Source organism: Bufo bufo, chromosome 1 (genome assembly GCF_905171765.1).
Source record: "Bufo bufo chromosome 1, aBufBuf1.1, whole genome shotgun sequence".
Lineage (NCBI taxonomy): Eukaryota > Metazoa > Chordata > Amphibia > Anura > Bufonidae > Bufo > Bufo bufo.
The window spans coordinates 350,775,113-350,801,905 of record NC_053389.1 but is presented as its reverse complement, the minus strand read 5'-3'; the positions used below and the strand labels follow the sequence as shown (position 1 = coordinate 350,801,905).

The window sequence follows — 26,793 nt, the reverse complement described above, 5'->3', positions numbered from 1 at the left end:
TTTGTGCAGCTCACTACCACCTTTAAAAATCCGCTATTAACATAGGGGAAATTAAAATTCTCAGAGTTGGTAGTAATATGCCATTATTTTTCTTGTCTGTATCTCCCAAAATGCTTGTCACAAGAAAAAGTTGAAATACCAACCTTCAGTGGTAAAATACCATAGATACTTGACATGCGCCTGACTAATAGTGTTGATATAAAATTTGCGAAACGGCAAGCATTTGATGCTCCTTGCCTTTTTATTTTTATTTTTTATGATAACACCTTTAACAGCATGTTCTGGAAGAAGCTTTTAAGGCGAAACTCATACTAGGTCAGACCTTGACCTTGTTATATTTGATATGCCTTTCTAATTTGTATGTTTGTGGGTATAATAAATTCTGTTTCTGTGATATTTCACCATTATATGTAGCTGCGTGCAAAATAGTTGCATACTATATATCACCCATTAAGGGTGCATTCACCTCACCATTTTGCTTTTCGTTTTTCTGATCCGCCAGAATAAGAGATAATAAAATAAAAAACGGATCCTGTAAAAAAATGATCCTGTTGCATCAGTTTGGTTACATTAACATGACCGTATAAATAAGTCTGCATCCTCTCCTCAATTTTGCGGAACGGGTACGGATCCTTTCATTTCTATGGGGCATAAAAAAAAAATGGAACATGTCCTATTCTTGTCCGCAATTGCGGACAAGAATAGGCATTTTTATGATAGCGGCAGCATGTGCGGTCCACAAATTGCGGAATGCATATAGGCTGGTATCCGTGTTTTGTGGATCTGCAATTTTCGGTTCCGCAAAACACTGCAGCCGTGTGAATGTAGCCTTATGCATAAGATTGCATATGATAATTTTTATTTATTTTTTATTTTTTATTTTTTTCAGGATCCTGTAAAAAAAAGGATTCTGTTGCACCAGTTGTCATCCATTTGAGCCATCTCCATCTGAGATCCGTTTTTTAGACAGAAAAAGTACTGCATGCAGGACTTTTTTCCCTATAAAAAAAACGCATCTCAGATGGAAATGGCTCAAACGGATGACAACTGATGAAACAGGATACATTTTTTTACAGGATCAAAAACCGATCCTGTTGCATCAGTTGTCACCCGTGTGTTTTTTTTTTTTTTTCTCTCTCTAACTCTTCTTCTGATGGATCAGAAGAACGGAAAGCTAAACGGTGTTGTTAATGCACCCTAACTTCCATTGTATGAAAATATATATTATTTGTGTGATACAATAGACTTGTAAAAAGCATAAATAGGGAATATAATCTACACATAGACTATATTTAAAAAAAAATCCTAGTAGAAACTTGAGGTTTGTTATTTTAGAATTTTAAAGAGGTTGTCCCAAAAGTCAGATAGGTATAGATATTTGAAGCACTCACTAATAGTGATAAGCGGGAGGGGCCATATTCGATTTCGCGATATTTCGCGAATATTCGATTGAATATTCGTCTTATATTCGTCGAAATCGAATATTCGTTATTATTCTATTTATCGCACATAATATGCAATTTAATTATTCGCGTATTGTGATTTTCTTTTAACTGTATAAGGCAACTTTCCTATTGGTTGGCTATGGCTAATATGTGTATTTTACGAATATTCGCTATAATGCTATATATTCTTGTTTTAGAATATTCCTCATATTCTAAAAAACAAAGTTATAGCAATATAGCGAATATTGGTAAAATACACATATAGACTGCAATTTAGCTAATATAGTGCTATAATTTTATTTTTTTTATTTAACCCTCATTTCTCTGGAACAATTGGGGTCTAAGCGTTTGGACACCAGTGATCAGTTAGTTCTCAACAATCCTCTGGATAAGGGATATCATAAACATGACACAATTCCTTTAATAACTTTCATTTTTAATCCTTTAGTAGTTCGCTTTCTATTAAACATGCTTACTATACTGTTGCTTTATGAGCTGTGTGTACTTATTTGGCTGTATCGTTAGAGTACATCAGAAGTTCTGGATATAAAGTTGGCAATTAGGGTCAGAAGAGAAAATTTGCATGTTTTTGCATACCATTTCAAGAAGAAATGCATTTCCTTTTCGAATGATATCTAATGGAAGTGATCATGTAATAGTAAAACTAGAGAAATCATTATAGCAAAGAAAGTTTGCAATACGGACAACCCCTACATCAGTGTCGTAGTTAGAAATGACTGGGCCCCAAAGCAAATTTTTGAATGGGGCCCCCCTCCCCCAGTAATTTTTTCACAACCCCTTCCTTTCATGCCGCCCCCATTCCTGTTAGTAAAGATCACTCTCTCAGGCCAGGCCCGGCAGCTGTTCCATCCGTCTATACTACCACTGTATAAAATTTCATTGTGTAATACTGTTGAGGGGGCCCTGACAAAATCTTTTAGTCCTCCTTCTCCTGGATGGGCCCCTTCTGGGTCAGGGCCCGAAAGCAGCCGCTTCCCCTGCTTCCCCTATAGCTACGCCCCTGCCCTACATGTTCCTACAAGTTGCAGAGACATCCATAGATTATCCATAATGTTCATGTTTTAGATATTGCTGCGTTTAACAAATCTGCTATTATTATAGACGCCTTTTCTTGGTGCTGGAATACGAATTCACGAAAAAAGAATCACTGAAGACCTTCGCCCTTTCCATGAGCGAATGGAGGAATGTTTTAGGAATCTAAAAATGAAGGTTGAAAAGCAATATGGTGTGAGAGAATTGGTAAGATGCTATTTCTGTGCTGCCATATATATTTAACTAATCTGTTTTTTTTTCACAACTTTGTATAGGTAGTACACATAAGGGCGGGTTCTCACCAGTGTTGCAAATTCTGTTATAACAGAGTTGCAAATTGCGAATGCAAATTGGAATCCTTTAAGAAGCATTCTGTTTTGCTCTATCCTAATACATGTCTATGGGGGCAAATAACGGTTCCGCTAATTTACATTATACGTGACAAAAAGATACCGTTATTTGTGCCCTTAGACATGCATTAGGATGGAGCAAAATGAAATGTCTCTTAAAGGGTTCCCTTTTGTATTCCATCCAAAAAATTCTGTTATATTCTGTTATAACTCTAACGAAACACTATAAGGAATTCCTAGTGCTGGTGAGAAACGGACCTAAATGTTGCACAGTTGCATTACTTTTTCCCCAAAAGACTGTGTGACAAGATGCACGCCGACATCAAAAAGTAGAGCAACTGATACAGGCAGGGACAGTACATGTCTTTTACGGCCTTTGGGTCAATGTCTTGTGTAGCACCGAGGCCAGATCCTGTTGATACCTTGAAATTAGTTTTATTCTGGTTCCCCCATAAGATGCTCTACCTCCTCTGCAATGCATATCATCCTGTCCCCAACAGAAACAGGGCAGAGCTTTGCCCCTTCCCTCCTTTCATATATGTTAACTTATGTGTTGCCATGCTGTCTTAGAACTGATTAGACTGGGTGAGAGAAGCAACACATCAGATCAGTTGCTAATGTGCATGAAGCATGGCTGAATACCACATGTGCTCAAGCGCAATGCTTGAGTCTCCTCCTCCTTGTTGGCAGCTACGTAGCCAATTAACGTGCAGGTAAGTACTGCCCTTCACTGTAATGGCGTAGCCATGTTGGTTACTGGCATTACAGTGATTGGCTGGCCAGAACGCATCATCGGGGGCTATATAGCACCCGATGACACGTGTTCAGCTTAGTGTTAGTCAGGGAGAGCTGTGCTGAAGAATGGAAAGATAGTGTAGGGAGTGAATTTTTATTTATTTATTTTTTAAGTTGAAAAACTTGTCAGAGACCCAAAAGTCCTTTTAAGGACTATTGTGTGTGGCAGCAGCAAAATATACAGTCAGGTCCCTAAATGTTGGGACATTGACACAATTCTAACATTTTTGGCTCTATACACCACCACAATGGATTTGAAATGAAACAAACAAGATTAATTGCAGACTGTCAGCTTTAATTTGAGGGTATTTACATCCAAATCAGGTGAACGGTGTAGGAATTACAACAGTTTGCATATGTGCCTCCCACTTGTTAAGGGACCAAAAGTAATGGGACATAATAATAATCATAAATCAAACTTTAACTTTTTAATACTTGGTTGCAAATCCTTTGCCGTCAATTACAGCCTGAAGTCTGGAACGCATAGACATCACCAGACGCTGGGTTTCATCCCTGGTGATGCTCTGCCAGGCCTCTACTGCAACTGTCTTCAGTTCCTGCTTGTTCTTGGGGCATTTTCCCTTCAGTTTTGTCTTCAGCAAGTGAAATGCATGCTCAATCGGATTCAGGTCAGGTGATTGACTTGGCCATTGCATAACATTCCACTTCTTTCCCTTAAAAAAACTCTTTGGTTGCTTTTGCAGTATGCTTTGTGTCATTGTCCATCTGCACTGTGAAGCGCCGTCCAATGAGTTCTGAAGCATTTGGCTGAATATGAGCAGATAATATTGCCTGAAACACTTCAGAATTCATCCTGCTTTTGTCAGCAGTCACATCATCAATAAATACAAGAGAACCAGTTCCATTGGCAGCCATACATGCCCACGCCATGACACCACCACCATGCTTCACTGATAAGGTGGTATGCTTAGGATCATGAGCAGTTCCTTTCCTTCTCCATACTCTTCTCTTCCCATCACTCTGGTATAAGTTGATCTTGGTCTCATCTGTCCATAGGATGTTGTTCCAGAACTGTGAAGGCTTTTTAAGATGTCGTTTGGCAAACTCTAATCTGGCCTTCCTGTTTTTGAGGCTCACCAATGGTTTACATCTTGTGGTGAACCCTCTGTATTCACTCTGGTGAAGTCTTCTCTTGATTGTTGACTTTGACACACATACACCTACCTCCTGGAGAGTGTTCTTGATCTGGCCAACTGTTTAGGTGGTTTTCTTCACCAGGAAAAGAATTCTTCGGTCATCCACCACAGTTGTTTTCCGTGGTCTTCTGGGTTTTTTGATGTTGCTGAGCTCACCGGTGCGTTCCTTCTTTTTCAGAATGTTCCAAACTGTTGTTTTGGCCACGCCTGTTTTTGCTATCTCTCTGATGGGTTTGTTTTGTTTTTTCAGCCTAATGATGGCTTGCTTCACTGATAGTGACAGTTCTTTGGATCTCATCTTGAGAGTTGACAGCAACACATATCACACTTGAAATTAACTCTGGACCTTTTATCTGCTCATTGCAATTGGGATAATGAGGGAATAACACACACCTGGCCATGGAACAGCTGAGAAGCCAATTGTCCTATTACTTTTGGTCCCTTAACAAGTGGGAGGCACATATGCAAACTGTTGTAATTCCTACACCGTTCACCTGATTTGGATGTAAATACCCTCAAATTAAAGCTGACAATCTTCAGTTAAAGCACATCTTGTTTGTTTCATTTCAAATCCATTGTGGTGGTGTATAGAACCAAAAATGTTAGAATAGTGTCGATGTCCCAATATTTATGGACCTGATGGTATTTTTTGCAGTAAATAGCTAAAACTTTTCAGACCCAAAAGTGCTTTTAAGGACTATTATGTGTCTCAGCAATATCTATTTTTAGCACATCCTGCGCTAAATAGCGTGCAATAGTTAGGCTGCTGCAGACAGCAACATAATCTGCGCTACATCTCCTGTGTAACTTGCACGCATCCTAAAAATATCTGACATCCAGTGTACTTTTTCAGCAGACTGTGTCCGCTGCGGACAGTGATATTACCTGGTGTACATCTCCTGTGTAACGTTTCCACATCCCAAATACCTGTGACATTCCCTGTAATTTCTTATTAGCCGCTGGTGTCATCAGCGACATTATCTGCGGTATATCTCCTGTGTGACGTTTCCACATCCCAAATTTTTTTAGTTTTTGCGCATATACTTACAAATCCTACGCTACTGTACGTGTGAAATACTTTCAAGCATATATAACATTTATTTTGAAGAAGGCAATCAGTAAGGGCCAGGGAAGTGGCCATGATGCTGATGGTGCACGCAGAGGCCGTGGCCCTGGGCACGTCGAAACTGTACCTGCTGCTAGAGCACAAGAAAAACAATCATCCACAATACCTAGCTTCATGTCCCAGTATGCAGGGTGGTGCAGGACAACGCTCTCGAAGTCAGACTAGTGCGACAAGGTGGTCGGTTGAATTACAGTCTTCTACCAAGTTCAGTCTCAGTAGCCAAGAGTCTGGTCAACACAATCCTCACCCTGATCCTCCTTACTCCCACCATGGAGAGTCTTGCCAAACAAGTGATTCCACACTCGGATATTCCGAGGAGCTCTTTTTAGCGCCATTCCTTCAGTTGGGCCTCTCGACAAGCCCGCTTGAAGAGGGACATGAGATCTTGTACCCTGATTCCCAAACTCTTGAGCATCCACAGTCACAAGAAGATGATGGTGGGAAACAGCAATTAGTGTCTCAAGAGGTTGATGGAGAGGATAAGACACGGTTGTCAATAACTGAGGTTGTTGTTAGGTCAACAAGTCAGGAGGATGACCAGAGTGAGGAAGTGGAAGAGGAGGTGGTGGACGATGAAGTCACTGACCCAACCTGGGAAGGAGGCGAGCAGAGCAAGGACAGCAGTACAGAGGGGGAGGGATCCGCAGCACTGCAACAGGCTGGAAGAGGCATTGGGGTGGCAAAAGGTAGAAGACGGGCCACACCAAACAGGCCCGCAATTGTTCCCCAGAGAACACCATTGCAGAAATCTTCCTTGTCAAGGGGTAGGTGTTCCGCAGTCTGGCTCTTTTTTGAGGAAAGTGCGGACGACAAAAGAGTTGTCATTTGCAACCTGTGCCATACAAAAATGACCAGGGGCGTGAACACTAGCAACCTCAGCACGACCAGCATGATCTGCCGCATGGCATCAAAGCACCGTAATAGGTCGGCTGAACGCCTGGGTCCACCATCTGTGTCTGCGGGTCACAGCACTGCCTCCTTTTCCCCTGTGTAACGTGCTGGCCAATCCCCTGTCGAAGGCGCAGGCCCGTATGTCTCCCGCTCTGCATCTGGACCTTTGCAAGTACCATTAGCGACCACATCCACTTCCATTTCCCAGCGCAGCATACAAATGTCCTTACCCTAGGCATTTGAACGCAAGCGCAAATACCCAGCCACCCACCCACAGGCCATAGCACTAAATGCGCACTTTTCAAAATTACTGGCCCTGGAAATGTTGCCATTTAGGCCTGTGGACACTGAGGCCTTCCGCAGCCTGATGTTGATGGCCATGCTTCATTACGCTGTCCCCAGCCACCACTATTTTTCACGGTATGCCGTGCCCGCTTTAAACCAGCATATGTCCCATAACATCACCCATACCCTGACCAACGCAGTTACTAGGAAGGGCCACTTAACCACTGACGCTATTATCAGCGTCACCCACTTCTGTGTTTACTCTACGCTTTTCATGTGAAAGAGGTGGAAATGGTGGAAGACATTACACAGGGTGATAGCCAGACCACCATCAGTTTGTCTTCTCGGCGCAAATTGGATGTGGAGGAGGAGGAACAGGAGACGGTTGCCTCCGCTACAGAGGGTAGTACCCATGAAAGTTTAATTCCATCTGTTCAGCGGTGATGGGCGGAAGAGGATGAGGAGATTGAGAGTTATCCTCCTGATGACGACAGCGAAGTCTTGCCTGATGGGACTCTGGCACACATGGATGACTTTATGTTAGGCTGCCTTTCCCGTGACTCACACATTTTATGCATTTTGGACAACACTGATTACTGGTTGTTCACCCTACTCGACCCCCGCTACAAAGAGAACTTCTCATCTCTCATTCCAGTGGTGGAGAGGATGAGCAAAATGGTGCAATACCAGAAGGTCCTTGTGGAAAAATTGCTCAAAAAATTTCCAGCTGGCGGCAGAGTACATAGTTCCTTGGGCAACCGAGGAGGGGAGACCAGGGGAACACACAGCAGTTCCAACAGAGTCAGGGCAACACTCTCCAAAGCCTGGGACAGTTTTATGACACCCCGCCAGCACCCTCATCCTGTTGCGTGGCCTAGTGTCACAAGGAGGGAAACATTTTGGAAGATGGTGAAGGAGTACATAGCAGACCGTGTCAGCATACTCAATGATCCCTCTGTGCCTTACAACTACTGGGTGTCCAATTTAGACACGTGGCACGAACTGGCGCTCTACGCCTTGGAGGTGCTGCCCTGTTGCCAGCGTTTTGTCAGAGCAGGTATTTAGTGCTGCTGGGGGCATAATAACTGATAAGCGCATCCGCCTGTCAATTGAAAATGCTGACAGCTTGACCCTTATAAAACTCCACCAGAGGAAAGCGGCTGAACATAAAGATACTCTAAATGTGTTTTTTATAATGTACTGAATACACTGTATTCCCATGCACCCCTTCCACCACAAAAAAGGGTATATGGTTCAATCTTCCTTTTCTCGTCCTCCTCCTCTTCCATCATATCAACAAGCTTATTAGTCTGCCCTCGCTCCTAATGTTTTAGATGCTCAGCTCACCAGCAGGCCCTTGGCTCTAATGTTTTTAAGGGTTACCAGCAGGCCATCAATCATAATTTTTCAAGGGTGTATGATGCCCTCCTTTATGTGTAATAAAGGGTGTATTGGAGTACCAGTTCCTTGTAATTTTTGGAAGCCCTTTCACTTAGTGCATAGGCTTTATGAGTGTAGGAGTCCCACTACGCAGAACGGCTACTAGGACGGATGTATATTTCCTATTAAAACACTTCGTCCGTAAATAACTGTAGTACAATGTAACTTCACCACAAAACGGCAATTAAGACGTATTCTTTTTACTATTAATAAACCCCCCAAAAAAGTAAAACAATGAAAAATTAACACAGAACGGCTAATACAACGTACGTATCTTTCCTACTAATACCCGTAAATGGCTGTAGTGCAATGTAACTTCACCGCTGAATGGCAATTATGACATATTTTTTTTCCCTTTTTTCCCCTACTAATACACCCCCCAAAAAAAGTTAAACAATGTAAAATCACCCCAGAACAGCTAATAGGACGTACGTATATTTCCTATTAATACACTACGTAAATGGCTGTATCACATAGAACTTGCACCCCAATAACAAGCAAGGTTTTTTGGAATTACTAATGTATCACAGTGCAAACAACCTAAAATCAGCAGTATAACTGCAGTTTGGATCCCCAATTAGTGCAGCAAGGTGTAATAGAATCACTCCTATTACCCAGGCTGTACACTCTCCTATTGCACCCTGTTCTCCTTTTATAGTGTAAATGATGCCTCTCCATCCTTTCCCTACACCTTTTAATAATCTTTCCCTGAACTTCTAAATCGATTTTTCACCACAATAAAGTATTTTCCTAGCACTGTCCCTAGCGCCTGCTGATGTCTCTCCCTGCACTAAGCACACCGAAAAATGGCTGAATCCAAGATGGCTGAGGCTATTTATAGGGCTGTGACATCACAGGGGCTTGCTGGCTGCTGATTGGCTGCATGGATGGCATTATGCGTGATCCCTCGTTCCTAGAGTTCTTTGTTCCATGTCCTAACCCGTGCAGCAGCCATTGTAGGAAAAAATGTGATTTGTTACCATGAAGCGTGAGGAAATTCAGCTTCGGTGCAAAACAAATTTTTCCCGAAATTTGGATCGAATTCCACTTTGTCAACTTCGATTTGATTATCTCTAGTATCAAAAAAAGTGTTAACTATTCTATAGCCACACTATTAAACACTTGCTTGCTATCAAAGCAAAATGGGAGAATGTTTCCTGATATCAAAAGGAAGGCCAAATTGTTGTATTACCAGGATATGCTCTGTACACAGCTTGCCGCAGCTTTTGCTCTGCAGACATGTGCCGCCCTCGTGTCTGACTAGGAGACCCCTTGGCACCTCCCACTCCACTCCACCCTCCCTTCATCTCAGCGGACACTACTGCTACAAAAAGTAGCAGAAGTCAAAACAGCACCAGTAGCAGCCAATTATGGGTTGTGCCATGATTGATATTAAAAATGAAAAACTGATATAATGTAGAACAGGACAATTCCTGCTAGAACCAGCACTGTACCTCACATGGGTCCAGAGAACGCCACATTCACTGCTCTAATTGTTCTGATAGTTTATCGTAAGCCTAGTAGCTCAGGAGGTGTGTCCTTTCTGCTGTAGCTTTCCCCTGTAACTGCAACAAAACATATGGCTGGGGACAGAACGGATTAACTATGAATATTGGTGTGTTGCACACTTACGGTATGTACTTAGACCTGCCTGTAATACTGATGACACAGTAACTCTACAGCTAACAGGATGGATAAGCTATGACTCTTGGTACACTGCACAGTTATGTACATGGCGTTAACTTGTAGCAGAGCCTGTAGTTCAGCAGTCTCCTACGCTCTCCCTCCACTCTCCCTGCAGTCCCCTTTGCACTCTCCTTCTCCAATATTGCCCTACACTCTAAGGCCCCTTTCACACGGGCGATCGGGTCTCCATCCCGATCATCTCCTAGCAACGGTGCGTGAAAATCGCACCACATCCGTACTTGCTTGCGGATGCTTGCGATTTTCACGCAGTCCCATTTACTTCTATAGGGCCTGTGTTGCGTGAAAAACACACAAAATAGAGCTTGCTGCGATTTTCACGCAACACACAAGTGATGCGTGAAAATCACCGCTCATGTGCACAGCCCCATAGAAATGAATAGGTCCGGATTTAGTGCGGGTGCAATGCGTTCACCTCACGCATTGCACCAGCGCGGAAAACTCGCCCCATGTGAAAGGGGCGGAAGTGTTTGCAGAAACACTGTCCCTAGTGCATGAGCATCCTGTCACATCTCTCCCTGTGCTCAGCTCACAAGAAAACGTCAGTGACTGCACAGGATCAGGTTTTATAGAGCTCTGCCTAGCTGTGACATCATAGGGGAGGGCAACCTGTGGATTGGCTGGCTGCCCAGCATTATTGGTGATCTCGCTTTCCCGGGCTTGTCTCCTCCACACTTACTTTCACTTTCTAACATGTGCAGCTGCCATTCTAGGAAAACTGACTTGTTACCATGAATTTGTTTAGCTGTTTTATCACAGCTGCTTTATTCTGTCCTTCATACAATGATCTATATATTAGAGGAAGATATAAAAGACACATAAAGAAAAAGTATTATTATTTTTATTATTATTATTTATTAAATTGACATTTATTCCATGACACTAATAATATGAATAGGGGTATACATACATAAATTAAGACAAGTAAAATAAGCATGAACAAGATGAGTTACAAACTGGTATAGAAGGAGAGGAGCCTGCCTGCGAGGACTTACAATCTACAAGGGATGGGGGAAGGATAAGGTGAGGGGAGAACTGTTCATATGGCGATAACGTGGGTTTTACTTTTGTCTAAAGAAGTGGGTTTTCAGGTTTCCTTTTAAGGTTTCCACAGTGGGCAAGAGTCTGATCTGTTGGTAGAGAGTTCCAGAAGTGATTGTGGGACGAGCAGATAAGAGGAGAGTAGCGAAGGGGATTTTATGAGCATTTGAGATAACGTGTAGGAAGGCTCTGGTAGATCAAGTTGCATACATATAGAGGGGACAGGTTGTGGAAAGCATTGTATGTCCTAGTTAATGTTTTGCACTGTATTCTCTGGGCAATGGGGAGCCAGTGAAGGGATTGGCAGAGAGAAAAGTAATGGCGGGGGGGGGGGGGGGGGAGGGTTTATTTTCCAGGTAGCTAAGTTAATGATAGATTGGAGGGGTGCGAGGGTGCTAGATGGGACAGCGGGGAGTATGTGGCCATTGACTGTGATACTAGATACATCTGTTTGGCAGAGACTGGAGAAGCCATGTTAGTGCATTGCCTGTATTGTTTTGCACTTAAAGGGGTTGTCCGAGTTATGAAAAAAAAAATATATAGCACTGAAAATCTGATATATAACTGAGCTAAGCAAGTTTTATGCAAAAAAAATATATATATTTTTCCTCATTTCCCTGGTTCTTTTCTGGCCCTTTGTTTACATGCAATAAAAACAATCTCTGCCCCTCCCCCTGCTCTTCTAAGGGAGTGAATACAAGAGCTGCCCTGAGTGACATGTCTGCCTGCTGGGAGACTCTGCAGCATGTTATATGTGTAGGACTACAAGTCCCAGCTGTATAATGACACTGCTAAGGGAGTGAATACAAGAGCTGCCCTGAGTGCTGGGAGACTCTGCAGCATGTTGTAAGTGTAGGACTACATGTCCCACCTGAATAATGACACTGCTAATACACATAGGATCTTCCCCCCCACCTTTTTGTGTAATGCTCTCTCTAGTCTGTCAGATCATGTGCCCAGAATTGTCTCTCACTGCCTGCAGAGCTGTGCAGCTGAAGGGGTTAAGAATCCTAGCAGAGTGTAGATGGCAGTGAAGGGGGGCGTGGCCAGCACAGTGATGTTTCGTTAACAGGCTTGTAAATGACCTTTATCAGAGCAGGGAGAGAAGCTGACATCACAGGTCATGTGACCCTCAGTGAAATCGGAGAAACCAGCCACCGGAGATAAAGTGAGTGAATTGGAAAGCTGTTACATTTGCCCAGTTAGGAACATAGAAAGAACAAAAAAATAACTCGGATAACCCCTTTAAGGCCCTCCAGTAAATAAGTACACTGGTTTACTGCAAACCCTGACTCTGGACTTATTGTGGTATGTTATGCCTTATCATCCCCTCTGGAAAGCAGCAACATCCGGAGATACCTCAACGGTGTTCGGGGGGCCCAGTGTAGCTTTGGGACCACCCCACCCATGGCATATGTCTTTGGCAGAAACACTTTGCTGCTGTGGAAGGAAGTACTGTAAAAGCATCCCCCATATGATGAGACAAATTGGACACCTGTATATTAGTTCTTCTTCACCCCTCAGTGCAGGAACTGCAGAAGGACATGGCGAGAACCTTATTGCAAGCCTGTGGTTCTGTCTGCTGATAAACTGCAAAGTGTCTTTAGAGAGGGGGTGTACTATAACCAACATCCTTGTTACTGTCCATTTGCTACTATTAGGAGAATATTTCACTGATATACTTTGGAACTGTCTTGCTGCTATTTGTAGTACAATCCATATCATTAACCTAATAAAGAGACCTTATTTACTACAACAAACAAGCCTGATTGACTCGAGTACCCACTGGTCCTGCCTTGCACCCAACAAATCTACCATCTAGGTGACCCAAACTACCACCCGACATGAGCCCCAATACCAGGGACCCAATACCAGCTTCAATAACTGAGAGAAGAAAGGGTGCACCAGGGAAGACCTTAGGGAGCACCAGAGAAGACATTGACACCATGTGAGTGTTACCACTACTTCTGAACCACAACTACCACTCCCATCCTCCACTGTGGCTCACTCTCTTTTATAGAGGATCTATTGAAATTGTAGGAGTATATTTTGGAATTGCTGTATATACGAAACAATAGTAATATTAATAATAGACCCTTCAACTGTACATGTCTAATAGCAGTCGTTAGATACTGTATTAATAACTTGTTCTTATGTCTGATTAAACATGAATAATAATGTACAGTAGTTGCTTATCTGACTCTTTTTGCACTGTCAATGTGTACACTCAAGTTTAGTAAGCTATAATAAGAAAATATTTTGTTGAATAATTATAATACTGTAAATTTGAATATGGAGATTAGTGATCTCTGACTGCAGTCAGTGTATGTTAACAGACAGATGGAAGAGTGGTAATTAGTTTTGGAGATAAATCCAGATTCGGACTACAGTTCTTTGGGTCCACCAGAGGAAATTATTCTCTGTGCCCAAGCCCCATATCATCAATAAAGGCTAATAGATTTGGTTCAAATAAATAGACACTGGTGGCAAAATATTGGCTGCAAAGGCAGCTTGCAACGCGATGACTGCAGCACAGGTCCAGGAGAGCGTACCTGCTGGGTCCCATTGAACTCAAGCAGAAGTGCTGGCAGTGCTGCCTGCTGGCAGGGTGCATCCGCCGGCCAGGGACATAAGCTGCAGCCGCTTCTATCCAGCAGTGGACCTTTTTACCTATTTAGGAAAACCTCAGATAACACTACCAGCAGTACTGTCCACTACTGCAACACTACTCAGTACTCTGACCAAGTGAATTGAGCTCTCTCTTCATAGTAAATGTAGTTTTTATTATTTCCATATTTTAAAAAAATGCTACGTATGGCAGCATGTGTATTCTTATCATACTTTGATATATTTTGGTAAAATTGGCAATGCAGCTAAGAACATGTAGCATAGCTTTTCCTCCTAATTTATTTTTCTTGCAGCCTGACTTTGATGATAGAAGAGTGGGAAGGCCGAGATCCATGTTACGGTCCTATCGACAGATGTCTATCATATCTTTGTCTTCAATGGCTTCGGATTGCAGCACACCCAAAAAGTCTTCAGCAGAAAGGTTAGATTTAAATTTGCCCCTTCACCACTTCCCCCTAGGATTTAGTAAGTTTATATGTGTGCGTCCTGTTATCTTTTAGTATCTTGCAGGGGATTTAAAACATTGTATTAGAAAACCAAAAACTATGTCAGGTCATCTCATATTTAATTTTATTTTTAGTTTGAAGAACTGTATAAATCAATGATTAAAAATGAAATATTAGGGATAAATCCATTTAAATCCAGGTGAACAGTACATGATAACGTGAAAATAAGCATCATGCCTCAATCATCAATTTACATTTATTGTATTTCTACATGCTCCTGGTCCCCCTTGCGGCAGCCAGGCCGCATCCATAGGCAGCATGGTGTCTTTCACATCATCCCTTTCCACTTCTCCCGCTCAGACTCCTCTTCCTTTGCTTCATTGTCAACAATTAACAGAATGTGTGATCTGGAAACAACTCTATATGCCCAGCAATCCGATGGTGCCCAAGCTTAATTCCCACCAGCCTCGCTGGAAGATAACTGGCCAGCATTATTTCTCCTAAAAAGCCATCCCTGCCTTGTAATCTCAAGTAGCAAACAATGTAGGCTGCTCCTTACGACTCTCCCAACGAGGCAAGGTTCACGCCACGGTGGCCACCTTGAGCAGCTCTTAATGACCTGGACTGTACATATCTTTTAAGGCCCACTGGGTCAATGCTTTTTCTGGCAGTGGTGAGGCAAACACTGGGAATGAAGCCAGGTCCTTTGGACCCCCCACAATTGTGTCAGCCTGGCTCCCACATAAGGCACTTATACACCTCCTCTGCTTCCTCCTCGATGGACACTGGCCCGTCCGCAACAGCATTAGGGCACAGGGTCGCTCGCACTAGCCCTTCTTCCTATTAAATTTGTCAAGTCAAGCATTGCCATGCCGTGTTGGAGATGATCGGCCTGGGTGAGAGTAGCTACACTTGGGAGCACTTGCTGAAGTACATAAAGCAGCAAACATCCTGCAGGCTGTCACCCCGCCGACACCCAACTGGGCAAGATGGTCAGCGACAATGGGCGAAACAACCTGGCTGCCCTGAACCTAGGCGAAATAACACATGATCCCTGCATGGCACACGTTATGAACCTAGTGGTGCAACACTTTCTAAATAAGAACACTGGCTTGCGCAAGGTGCTGACAAATTACTGGAGACTGTTCAAAAACTTGCAGTGACAGAACAGCCTAGCACTACACCGCTTAATCCACTACTTTCCAACTCGCTGGAATGCACATGCTTGAGCACCTGTACGAGCAGCAGAAAGCCATTAATTAATTTGTCATGCACCAGACAGCCTCAGCAGCAGGGAGCTGTTGCTACGAGGTCAGGTAGATGCCTGTCAGGTGCTGAAGCCCTTTGTAGAAACCACAAAGTTTGTCAGCAGGGACTGCAGCATGAACGATGCCATCCTTCTCATATTTATCTTAGAACAGATGCTGATGCTCATGCATCTTGCTGACTGCCTTATAGCTGTTGGGGACACACAAATGGAATCTGCAATGGAGGCGGGGAAAGACCAGTATGAGGAGCTGCCTTTGCAAAAGGAGGAGGAGTTGGAGGTGGAGAAGGAAGAGGACGATGATGACGATGGCACACTTAATTGTCTCAGTGGGGGGTGGAGCCAGAATTAACTGGCTCTTCGGGCATGCTGGCCAGAATGGCAGCCTGTATGCCCACTTACTTATGCAGTGACAGGTGTATCATTGACGTCAAGCATTCTAATGATTACTGGATAGCCATGCTTTTAGATCTTCACTTTCAAGGCAAAATGGGGTAATGTTTTCCTCCAGCAGAAAGGGAGGACAAATTACGTTAATGGGAAACACTGTGTATGCAGCTTTCCGCAGCTTATGGTGAGCAGACACCTGCCTCCAGCATGTCTGAAAAGGAGACCCCTCTCTGCCCCCTGCAGAGTCAACCACCTCTCGTTGCCAAGAGCAGCAGAAGCTGCAGTAGCAGCAGCCATTTTAGTCTCCTCAAAATGATGTAGCAGTTTTTTCACATGCTGCCTTAAGCTGAGTCCAGAGAGGGTTTTCAGCACTGTGGGGTGTGTAGTGACACCGAAATGGATGAAGTTGTCCTCCACCAGTGTCTAAAACATCACCAGGCCTGGATTGGGGAAGATTTTCACACTCCTTCTGGACGGCTGAGGCTGATGAATAGATCTTGCCTTGTTGGCGGTGCCCGTTCTTGCCACTATTGCTGCCTACCTGCATCCATCATGCCACCACTGCAATCGTGCCACTGCTGCGGCCTACCTGCAGTGGGGGAGGGAAAAAGAAAAAAATCCCTAGGAGGCTAGCAGGGGTTTTATGCAAATTTGCATGGCAATTGGAGTAAATTCGGTTTGGCCCAAATGGATTCGGGTCTGAACCAAACTTTTTCAAAAATTTTGGTAAACCTGAATCAAATCGACTCTCAAGTGGTTTGCTCATCTCTAGCACTTAGCATTAGATCACTGTCTCTGATCTGTATTTTGGGACATAAAGGAACACTTAGATAAGGTATTCTTTGCCAGCCTATATTCCCAAATAAAATTGTATAAAGGAGCTTTTTAGATTTTAACAGTCTACATGTTAATATTGTGGTGTTGTTGTTTTTTTTACAAAAACAGGATGATTTTATTTTTGGGGGAATATATATTTTTATGATGTTCCATGTATTCTATATCCTGTCTTGGCTCTTTTACTTACTCCTTTATTTGTACTTTTACCATGACAAACAGCTTTGTGTGGCTTTCTCGGTAAGACCAGAGTGGGAAAGGGGCAAATGACTCAATTAGACCATTGCACATTACACTTATAAGTGCAATGTTTTTCTGTGGATCTTTATCTAGACCAGGCATGTTCAACCTGTGGCCCTCCAGCTGTTGTAAAACTACAACTCCCACAATTCCCTGCTGTAGGCTGATAGCTGTAGGCTGTTCGGGCATGCTGGGAGTTGTAGTTTTGCAACAGCTAGAGGGCCGCAGGTTGAGCATGCCTGATCTAGACCTATGAAGAGAACAATAGAGCTAAAATAATATTATTCTAATTCTACTAATCTAGTATTATACTAACAGATCATAATCCCTTCACAGCAGCAGTAAAGTAACAGTCAGTTATCGATCGATATAGGGGTTTTATCTGTGCTGACTGCTACAGAAGGACAATATAAAATTTTTTGTTTAAATTGTATAGTTCTGCCAAAAAAAAGATGTCTACTGTATGAATATAAAGTTAACAAGTAGCCCCTCTGAAATATTCATTTAGTTAGTACAGCCAAATAAAAAAATAACACATAAAAAGTAAAAAAAAAAGGAAATTTTCCCTCCTTTACTAAAATAAAATCTCTGTACATGGATGATTATCATAGTTGTACAAAGCTGTACTTTAAGGGAGATCCTTGTAAAGCTAACATAGGGTTTTAGTTTTTAGCACTTTAGCGACCTCATTTGCAATGTAAACATAGTTTCTGACTTATTTTCTGACTATAAGACTGCCCTAGTTTTAACCCCTTTACAACTTGCGCTTTACATGTATTCTGCAATCCTAGGCTTTAAAGATGGCTCCCACACGGTAGCTCAGTGGGTGCTATAGCCAACAGTTGTTTTACAAAGAAGAAACCTGGAAGCAGAGATCGAGGGATCAGTTGCTATGACAACCCCCAATCTTCTGAAGGCTCTTAAACCTGCCAAATCAAAGTTCCTATGAAGCCCTGCCTGCAGCAGGGCTCCATAGGAACACAGTGACTCTCTCATAGGCTGCATTGTTAAATTATTGCAGACTCTTGGAGTAGCGATCATATGATCACATGTTCTAATTCCCTTGGGGGGGCTTAAATGTAAAGAAAGTTTTTCAAACATTTAGAAATTCAACTCGTCCTCTATCCCCATATTAAAAACAAACAATAAAAAATTAAGCAACATTAGTATTGCTGTGCCTCAAAATGTCCAAACTATTAAATATAAAAGTATATCAAGGGGAGAAAAACAGAACTGAATTGCACATCCACAATGCTATGCTTGGATCTAATTAAACTCGCTTCTCCGCGCAATATTAAAGTGTACAGCCCCCTATACTGCATGCTGTACAAGAGGCATTAGTGGGACCTACTCTGACAAAAAGGCGCAGCACCATGCGGTGACAAAGCTGCACTGCCCTAGTAGGTGGTAGGACCCAGGAGTCAAACAGCAAGCCTGATGTCTGACAATGCCACCCGTGGCACTGGGTCCCACCAACCCACCAGCACAGCGCATCAAAAACAAAAGCCACTACGCAGTACTGCACCATGTGAACAATTGTCTAACACCACAATTCCATTGCTATCAGGAACTGCAGGTCAATGACCACTTATATGCAGACTTCTGCAAAATTTAAACCATCTGTACCGAATGGGAGAAGTGCTGATACCAGTAAGGCTACTTTCCCACCTGCGTTTGGTGCGGATCCGTCTGTTATCTGCACAGACGGATCCGCACCTATAATGCAAACGCTTGGATCCGTTCAGAACGGATCCGTTTGCATTACCATGAACAAAAAAAAAAAGAAAAATTTTTTTTTTTTTTTTTTTTGTTCATGATAATGCAAACGGATCCGTTTTGACTTTACATTGAAAGTCAATGGGGGACGGATCCGTTTGACAATTGAGCCATACTGTGTCAACTTCAAACGGATCCGTCCCCATTGACTTGCATTGTAAGTCTGGACGGATCCGTTTGCCTCCGCACGGCCAGGCGGACATCCGAACGCTGCAAGCTGCGTTCAGGTGTCCGCCTGCTGAGCGGAGGACAAACGGTGCCAGACTGATGCATTCTGAGCGGATCCGCATCCACTCAGAATGCATTAGGGCTGGACGGATCCGTTCGGGGCCTCTTGTGAGAGCCTTCAAACGGAACTCCCAAGCGGAGCCCCGAACGCTAGTGTGAAAGTAGCCTAACAAAGAAGAAAGTTTCAACATGCATATATCAATGGGAGAAAAACAGAACTGGATCGCACATCCACAATGCTATGCTTAGATCTAATTAAGAAAACAATTTAAAATAGTAGGGCACACCACCACTTGATGCCACACGGAGAGTTAATGTATAAAGATATTTATTATAACATATAATATTTGTGACATATAATGTTAAAATTTACTAAAACACATAAATTATTACTATAAAATTCCTAAAATATAGTCATCAATAATACAATCGGCTGAACTAATCAGCTGGGCTATGGACAAAAAAATATTATAGTCAACTGGGATATAATCAAAATATAGCGGTCTTTTCCAAGGGTTAATTGACCCAAAGCGATATCCCAGGAGAGGGTTCAATCTAATAGTTGGATATAATACTTGAATAATAGTCACTTATGTTTTTTATGTGGATTAGTTGCCACTTATCCTGAATCGCAGTAATGCCGCAAGTAAAACGCTGCCTAATTACCAGACTGAGCCGGAATGATTTTACTCACTGTTTTTAGATAATGCCGGTTTCCATATCACTCGTGGTGTCCCACGTATAGTGAAAGTCTTTTATAGGCTGCGGTATTGTGCGGTAATAAATAGAAGAAAACTTTCGGGATCCTCGGTGGTTGTAGTTAGCTGTGCTGTCTTAGAGATTACCTGGAAGTGTATACCTTCTGCGTTATTTGTTCATAATATGCAGGGTTAACTTTCACCAGGGAAAATGAGTCTCAGCCCAAAACGACAGGTATCCAGCTTTTCTTTACAACAAGATGCAGATTCACCGATCCCTTCCTTGAAGCGCTTATTGTTCTCCGGTGCTGTACTTTTCTCTCATGGGATTAATTACCATACGCGTTTCGGAGACTACGACTCCTTCTGAAGGGTTAAGGGGTTAAATGGTGCCATTAGATGGTACAAATTGTCTCGCAAAAAATAGCCCCTATACAGCTACTGTATGTGAACAGAAAAAAATAAAACGGCTCTGGAAAGGCAGGGAGTAAAAAACTAAAACAAAAAAATCACTGTGTCCTTAAAGAGAACCTGTTACTTCTCCTGACATGTTTTAGTAACTACTTGCATTCGCCATGTAATAATTCTGGAGCATCTATCCTTAAGTCTACGTTGTGCCATTCCCATATTATTCCTGCTAGAAGTTTACAAATACATTGCCAGCAGTCTGCAGTAAAGGTGTTACCAGTAGCAGGTGTGTCTGACTTTATCCATTCATTGCTGCCTGTGTCAGACTGTGCAGGGACACCCCCAACTGGTAACACCCATCAGTACCTTTACTGCAAGCTGCTGACAATTCATTCCTAACCTTGTAGTAGAAATAACAGAAGAATGGCACAACATATAGCCGTAAGAATTGATAGGTATTACAACATTTTTGGTCTAGAAGGCTTTAAACATCTCCAGTTAGGAATGGTTTATTTTACCATGCACCAGTGTTTGAATAATAATACATGATTGTGAATTATTGTATGTGTAATGTTTATTGGAATGCTTTCAATTTTTCAGTAGCTTTGTTCTTGAAACATCCAAATCAAAACCTCGTGAAAGTGAAGGAGATCCTTCTCCAGTGTCCAGTGAAACAGATGTAAAATTGCGGAGATCTCGCAAGAAAAATAAAAGGAGCAGTGTTGTGTTTGCTGATGAAAAAACATCTTCTCAAGCATATCTGTCGGAGTCAAAGAGAGTAAGTTAGTGAAAAGATCTTTCAAAACTTATACAAGACATATACATGTGGTGTATGCACCATCGAATGTTGATTAGCAAGTAATAAGGACAAGATGGAAGGCCGTCTATGAATATGGATACACATGAGACTCAATTATTAGGGGTACAGATAGGGCGATCTGTGACAAGACCGGGATCGTCGAACGGTGTGTTATCTTCCAGGCGCTTAAGTTCGACACATTGCGGATCGGGTTGACAGATTACTGGGAGGGGCTGGAGAAGATCCAGCGGTCATGGTCCATATTGGAACCAATGACAAAGTTAGCGCTAGGTGGAGCGTCCTTAAAAATGATTTTAGTGATTTAGGTCACAAGCTTAGGGCAAGGAGCTCAAAGGTTGTGTTTTCCGAAATACTACCTGTACCATGAACCACACAAGAAAGGCAGCGGGAGATTAGGGAGGTTTACAAGTGGCTTAAGAACTGGTGTAGGAAGGAGGGATTTGGGTTCCTGGAGAACTGGGCCGACTTCTCTGTCGGCTACAGGCTCTATCATAGGGGTGGACTGCACCTCAATGGGGAAGGGGCAGCTGTGTTGGGGGAGAAGATGGCTAGAAGGTTGGAGTGTTTAAACTAGGGACTGGGGGGGAGGGTAATTACATTACAGGATGGGAAGATGGGGCAAGGTAATGGGACTGGGGGAGGAATGGAAGGATGGACTAGAACAGTTCAGAAGGAAAGGTGCAGGGTAAAAAATATACATAAATCACTGCGAAAGGTGCACCACAATGATATGCAACTGATAACACTGGCTAATCCCTCAAGCTGATGTTAAGAACTGAGACTTTAGCCAATGTATTCCTGTCAGGAGCACATCGGAGCCCTTTTGCACCACCGTCAAGGTATCTCAGTGTGGTAAAAAAAATAAAACTCTGTAGTGTGATTATAACCGGGGGACCAATTCTTCCACATGTGATCCGTTGCTAACTTCAATTCCCAGCAAAAATGCATACAATGGAGGATATCGGCAGGTGACCACATGCCCCGCAAAAGCATCCTATGCCACAGTGTTTGGGCTTTTTAATCATTTCCTCCCATTTAGGCCACTTTATTTCAGTTATTTTTCTTGATATGTTTAGACTGTGCCATTGCGTACCGCTGGTAGCATTCTGTTGCACCTCGTAGCCTGTGTCACATGGCCTGTTATAGTTGGGGCTTTCAGCCTTATCATCTCTCCCACTACATGAGTGATTTCACTATTGAGGTATATGGGAGCTTGGCTGTAAGTTGTATCTTAGCACCTCTCAGACCGTGTTCACACACCGTAGGTAGTCTAGTGGTAGGAACCCATGCCACACTGAGATACCTTGACGGTGGTGCAAAGGGCTCCAATGTGTTCCTGACAGGAATATATTGGCTAAAGTCTCAGTTCTTAATGTCAGCTTGACGGATTAGCCAGTGTTGTCAGTTGCATATCATTGTGGTGCACCTTTCACAGTGATTTATGTATTTTTATAATTGCATCCACACATTATCCCATCTTGTGTAGGATGATATTGTGGTGCATGTGGTCCGCTGCCGACATCTTTGGTTGTATTAATTTTTGCTGGGGATTGCTGTTAGCAACAGATCACATGCGGAGGAATTGCTCCCCCGGTTATAAACACGCCACAGTGTTTGGGGGTTTTGAGCATTTCCTCCCATTTAGGCCACTTTATTTCTGTTATTTAAAAAAATATATATACATAAACCTCTCAAAAGTATGTATACTAATGCCAGAAGCCTGACTAATAAAACTGGGGAACTGGAATTAGTGATGTGTGAGGAGGATATGACATAGTGGGAATAACTGAGACATGGCTGGATAATAGCTATGACTGGGCAGTTAATGTACAAGGTTACAGTCTGTTTAGAAAGGATCACAATAACTGGAGAGGGGGAGGGGTCTGCCTTTATGTAAAGTCCTGTCTAAAGCCCACAGTCCGAGAAGATATAAGTGAGGGACATGAACATGTGGAGTCACTGTGGGTAGAAATACATAGAGGCAAAAACAATAATAAAATACTAATAGGAGTTTATTATTAACCACCTAATATACCAGAGTCCACAGAAAATCTACTACTAAACGAGATAGATGAGGCGGCAAATCATAATGAGGTGGTTATTATGGGGGACTTCAACTACCCAGATATAGATTGGGAAACTTAAATCTGTATATATCAAAAAGGAAACGGGTTCTTGGCAATAACCAAAGACAATTACCTCTCCCAACTGGTTCAGGACCCGACTAGAGGGACGGCCATACTGGACTTAGTATTAACCAATAGACCTGACAGAACAACAGACGTGCAGGTTGGGGGACACCTGGGAAATAGTGACCATAAAGTAATAACCTTCCAATTGTCATTCAAAAGAGTGTTTCTTCAGGGAGGAACAAAAATACCAAAACTTAAAAAAAAAAATACATTTAGCCAAATAAGAGAGGCTATAGGCCTAACTAACTGGGACAAACTCCTCAAAAATAAATTCCCTTATGGGAATAAAAGGTTAAGGAACAAGATTTATTTTTTTTGATAAATAGAACTGTAAAGAAAGCAATAAATAACAAAAAAGCATTTAAATCACTAAAACAGGAGGGTGCGAGGAAGCACTGAAAAACTATAAGGAAAAAAATAGAACATTTAAAAAAACTATAAACCTCAGCCAAACTAGAGACCGAGAGATTAATTGCTAAAAAGAGCAAAACTAACCCTAAAATTTTCTACAATTATATAAATGGTAAAAAGTGTCAATCTGAAGGTGTCGGCCCTCTACAGAGTAATGAGGTGGGAGTTGTAGAGTGATGAGGAGAAAGCAAAACTATCATTTTTTTTTTTTTCTCTACTGTATTCACTGAGGAAAATAAACTGTCAGATGAAATGCAGAATGTAAAGGTAAATTCCCCATTAAAAGTGCACTGTCTGACCCAGGAAGAAGTACAACGGCTTCTTAAAAAGATTAAAATAGACAAATTGCGAGGACCAGATGGCATACACCACTGTATCCTAAGAGAATTAAGTAATGTCATAGCCAGGCCCTTATTTCTGATATTTAAGGACTCTATACAGGGAGTGTTACACAGGATTGGCGCATAGCAAATGTGGTGCCAATATTCAAAAAGGGTCCAAAAACAGAGCCCAGGAACTATAGGCTGGTAAGTTTAACATCTGTAATGGCTAAACTGTTTGAAGGTTTTCTAGATGCTATCTTGGAGTACCTCAATAAAAATAAGCAAATAACGCCATATCAGCATGGCTTCATGAGGAATCAGTTATGTCAAACTAAATTAATTAGTTTCTATAAGGAGGGAAGTTCCAGACTTGACAGCGGCGAATCAATGCATGTCGTATATCTGGACTTCTCCAAAGCATTTGACACTGTACCGCATGAAAGGTTAGTATATAAAATGAGAATGCTTGGACTGGGAGAAAATATCTGTATGTGGGTAAGTAACTGGCTCAGTAATAGAAAACAGAGGGTGATTATTAATGATACACACTCAGATTGGGTCACTGTTAGTGTTGATCGAGCATGCTCGGCCGAACAACAGTTAGGCTCGAGCATTTCGATGATCGGCACATGGCGCTGGACTATATACATAACTTTGGCATATCCACCGAGATTCTAAATGTAATACAGCTTTCTTGCAATCTTACATTTAGACCTACCGTCCTGTCCTCTTGCCTGCCACTGCCTCTTTTTTAGACCTGGCTTGAACGGGGAAGAAGCACATGCACATCATGAGTCTTCCCAGGCACCATCTCACCCGTCCCACTGCCAGTGTACTAGCCCGCCCTGGTTCTGTTTGAAGTCAGCTGGACTGGAGAAATGTGCATTTTGGGGGGGGGGGGAGACGGCCAGTTACTGGTAGGTTGGTTGATTAAACTGGATCGGATCCATCACAGGCACCATCTCACCCATCCCAGTGTACAGATTCAGACTCAGACTGTGGGCTGTGGCTGGCTGACAATGGCGCTTGCTCCTAAGTTCTTCAAGTTCTCTGCTCTGGGGGGCGGAGCCTGTGGCAACGTCAGACAGACGCAAGACGTGCCTGCCTGTGCCCTGCATGCCGCTCCAGCCACTGCTCCCAGTCTTGAGTCTTTTAAAGAGACAGGCAGCGCAGGTAGAGCGGCTGCCGGCGGGGGGCCCCTCCAGTTTAATTACATTACTCCAGACCAGACTGCCCTCCGCCCGGGACTCCTGCGGGGTTATTATTAGCGCTGCAGCACCGCCATACTGTCCTGTCCCACACAGAAAGAAATAGAATTATAGAAGAGTAGTTAGTTGCGGGCCGGTGCGGGGGCCCCTAAGGAGTCAGGGGCCCGGGGGCAATTGCCCCCCTTGCCTCTATGGAAGCGCCGGCCCTGATGGTACTTAGTCCTTGTAACTGTGATCCAGCAGTGTGGCCACCCAGTAATCAGCACAAGTTAGAACGTGGGCAACTCAGCGGTCGTTGCAGAGACACTGCAGCATGTAATCGCTTATGTGTGCCAGGCTGCCCAGAAGCAACGAAAAGCTGTCCTCTGTATCCCCCCAGCCATGTACCAGTGATGGCCATGAGCTGCTTTGGGTGCCACCCTGCTGTGAACACGGTTCCTCCTCCTCCATCTCCTCCTCATCCTCCAGAACTGTTCCCTGGCTGGACAATTGTGTACCTGGTGTTTGTGGGTGCAGGAGCTACATCCTCTTCCATCATTGCCAGAAGCGTTTTTTTCAAGAAGGCATAGAAGCGGGATAGTAATGCTGAGAACGGTGTTATCGGCACTGGCCATGTTGGTGGAGTACTCGAAACAGCGCAACAAGGAACACAGGTCTTACATGGATGCCCAGTCATTGGTGGTGAAGTGGTGCTGTTCCAAAGAGCGACTCACCCGTGCATGCTGCAGCTGAAACTTCACTATCGCCTGCTGCTAGTCGCACAATCTGGCCAACATGTGCAAGGTGGAGTTCCACCTTGTTGTCACGTCCCATATGAGGCGGTGAGAGGGAAGGCTGAAGTTGCACTGCAGTGCGGACAGGCGAGCAGCAGCAGGGTGAGAACACCGAAAGAGCGTTCAGACGGCCCGCACTTTCTGCAGCAGCTCTGACATATCAGGGTAATTTTTAAAGGAACCTCTGCACCACCAAATTCAACACATGCGCCAGACAAGGGATGTGCGTCAAACCGGCTAGTCCCAGAACTGCTACAAGATTTTGCCCATTATCGCACACCACCAGGCCGGGCTTGAGGCTCACTGGCACCAACCACTTATCGTTCTGTTGTTCCATGCCCGTCCACAGCTCCTGCGCGGTGTGGGGTTTATCCCCCAAACAGATACGTTTTAAAACTGCCTGCTGTTCTTTACCCCTGGCTGTGCTGAAGTTGGTGGTGAAGGTGTTACGCTGACCAAATGAGTAGGCGGTAGAGGATGAGGAAGCGGAGTAGGAGGAGGAAGCAACAGGAGACAAAGAGAAGCACCCTGCAATCCTAGGTGGTGTAAGGACATGCGCCAAACTGCTATCCGCCTCAGGCCCAGCCGCCACTGCATTTACCCAGTGTGCTGTAAGGGAGATATAATGTCCCTGACCGTGCTTACTGGTCCATGTATCCGTAGTTAGGTGGACCTTGCCACAGATGGCGTTGCGCAGTGCACACCTGATTTTGTCCCACACTTGGTTGTGCAGGGAAGGGATGGCTCGCCTGGAAAAGTAGTGGCGGCTGGGCATGACATACCGTGGGACAGCCACCGCCATAAAGGCTTTTAAAAAAACTCTTTATCTCCACCAGACGGAATGACAGAATTTCAAAGGACAGT

The 26,793-nt window shown here is 43.4% G+C and overlaps 1 protein-coding gene across 2 annotated transcripts in view; it reads left to right on the top strand.

Moving 5' to 3' along the window:
* The window catches only part of DOCK2 (dedicator of cytokinesis 2), a 1,232,183-nt gene that overhangs the window by 1,137,219 nt on the left and 68,171 nt on the right, over nt 1–26,793 (top strand). The window contains exons 47-49 of one of the 2 annotated variants that reach the window (XM_040442815.1): nt 2,568–2,705; nt 14,209–14,336; nt 20,806–20,980. In XM_040442815.1, coding sequence (XP_040298749.1) covers nt 2,568–2,705; nt 14,209–14,336; nt 20,806–20,980 — 441 coding nt within the window. Of the gene's footprint in view, nt 1–2,567; nt 2,706–14,208; nt 14,337–20,802; nt 20,981–26,793 lie in introns of both variants that reach the window. The other variant, XM_040442808.1, reaches the window with a different exon arrangement.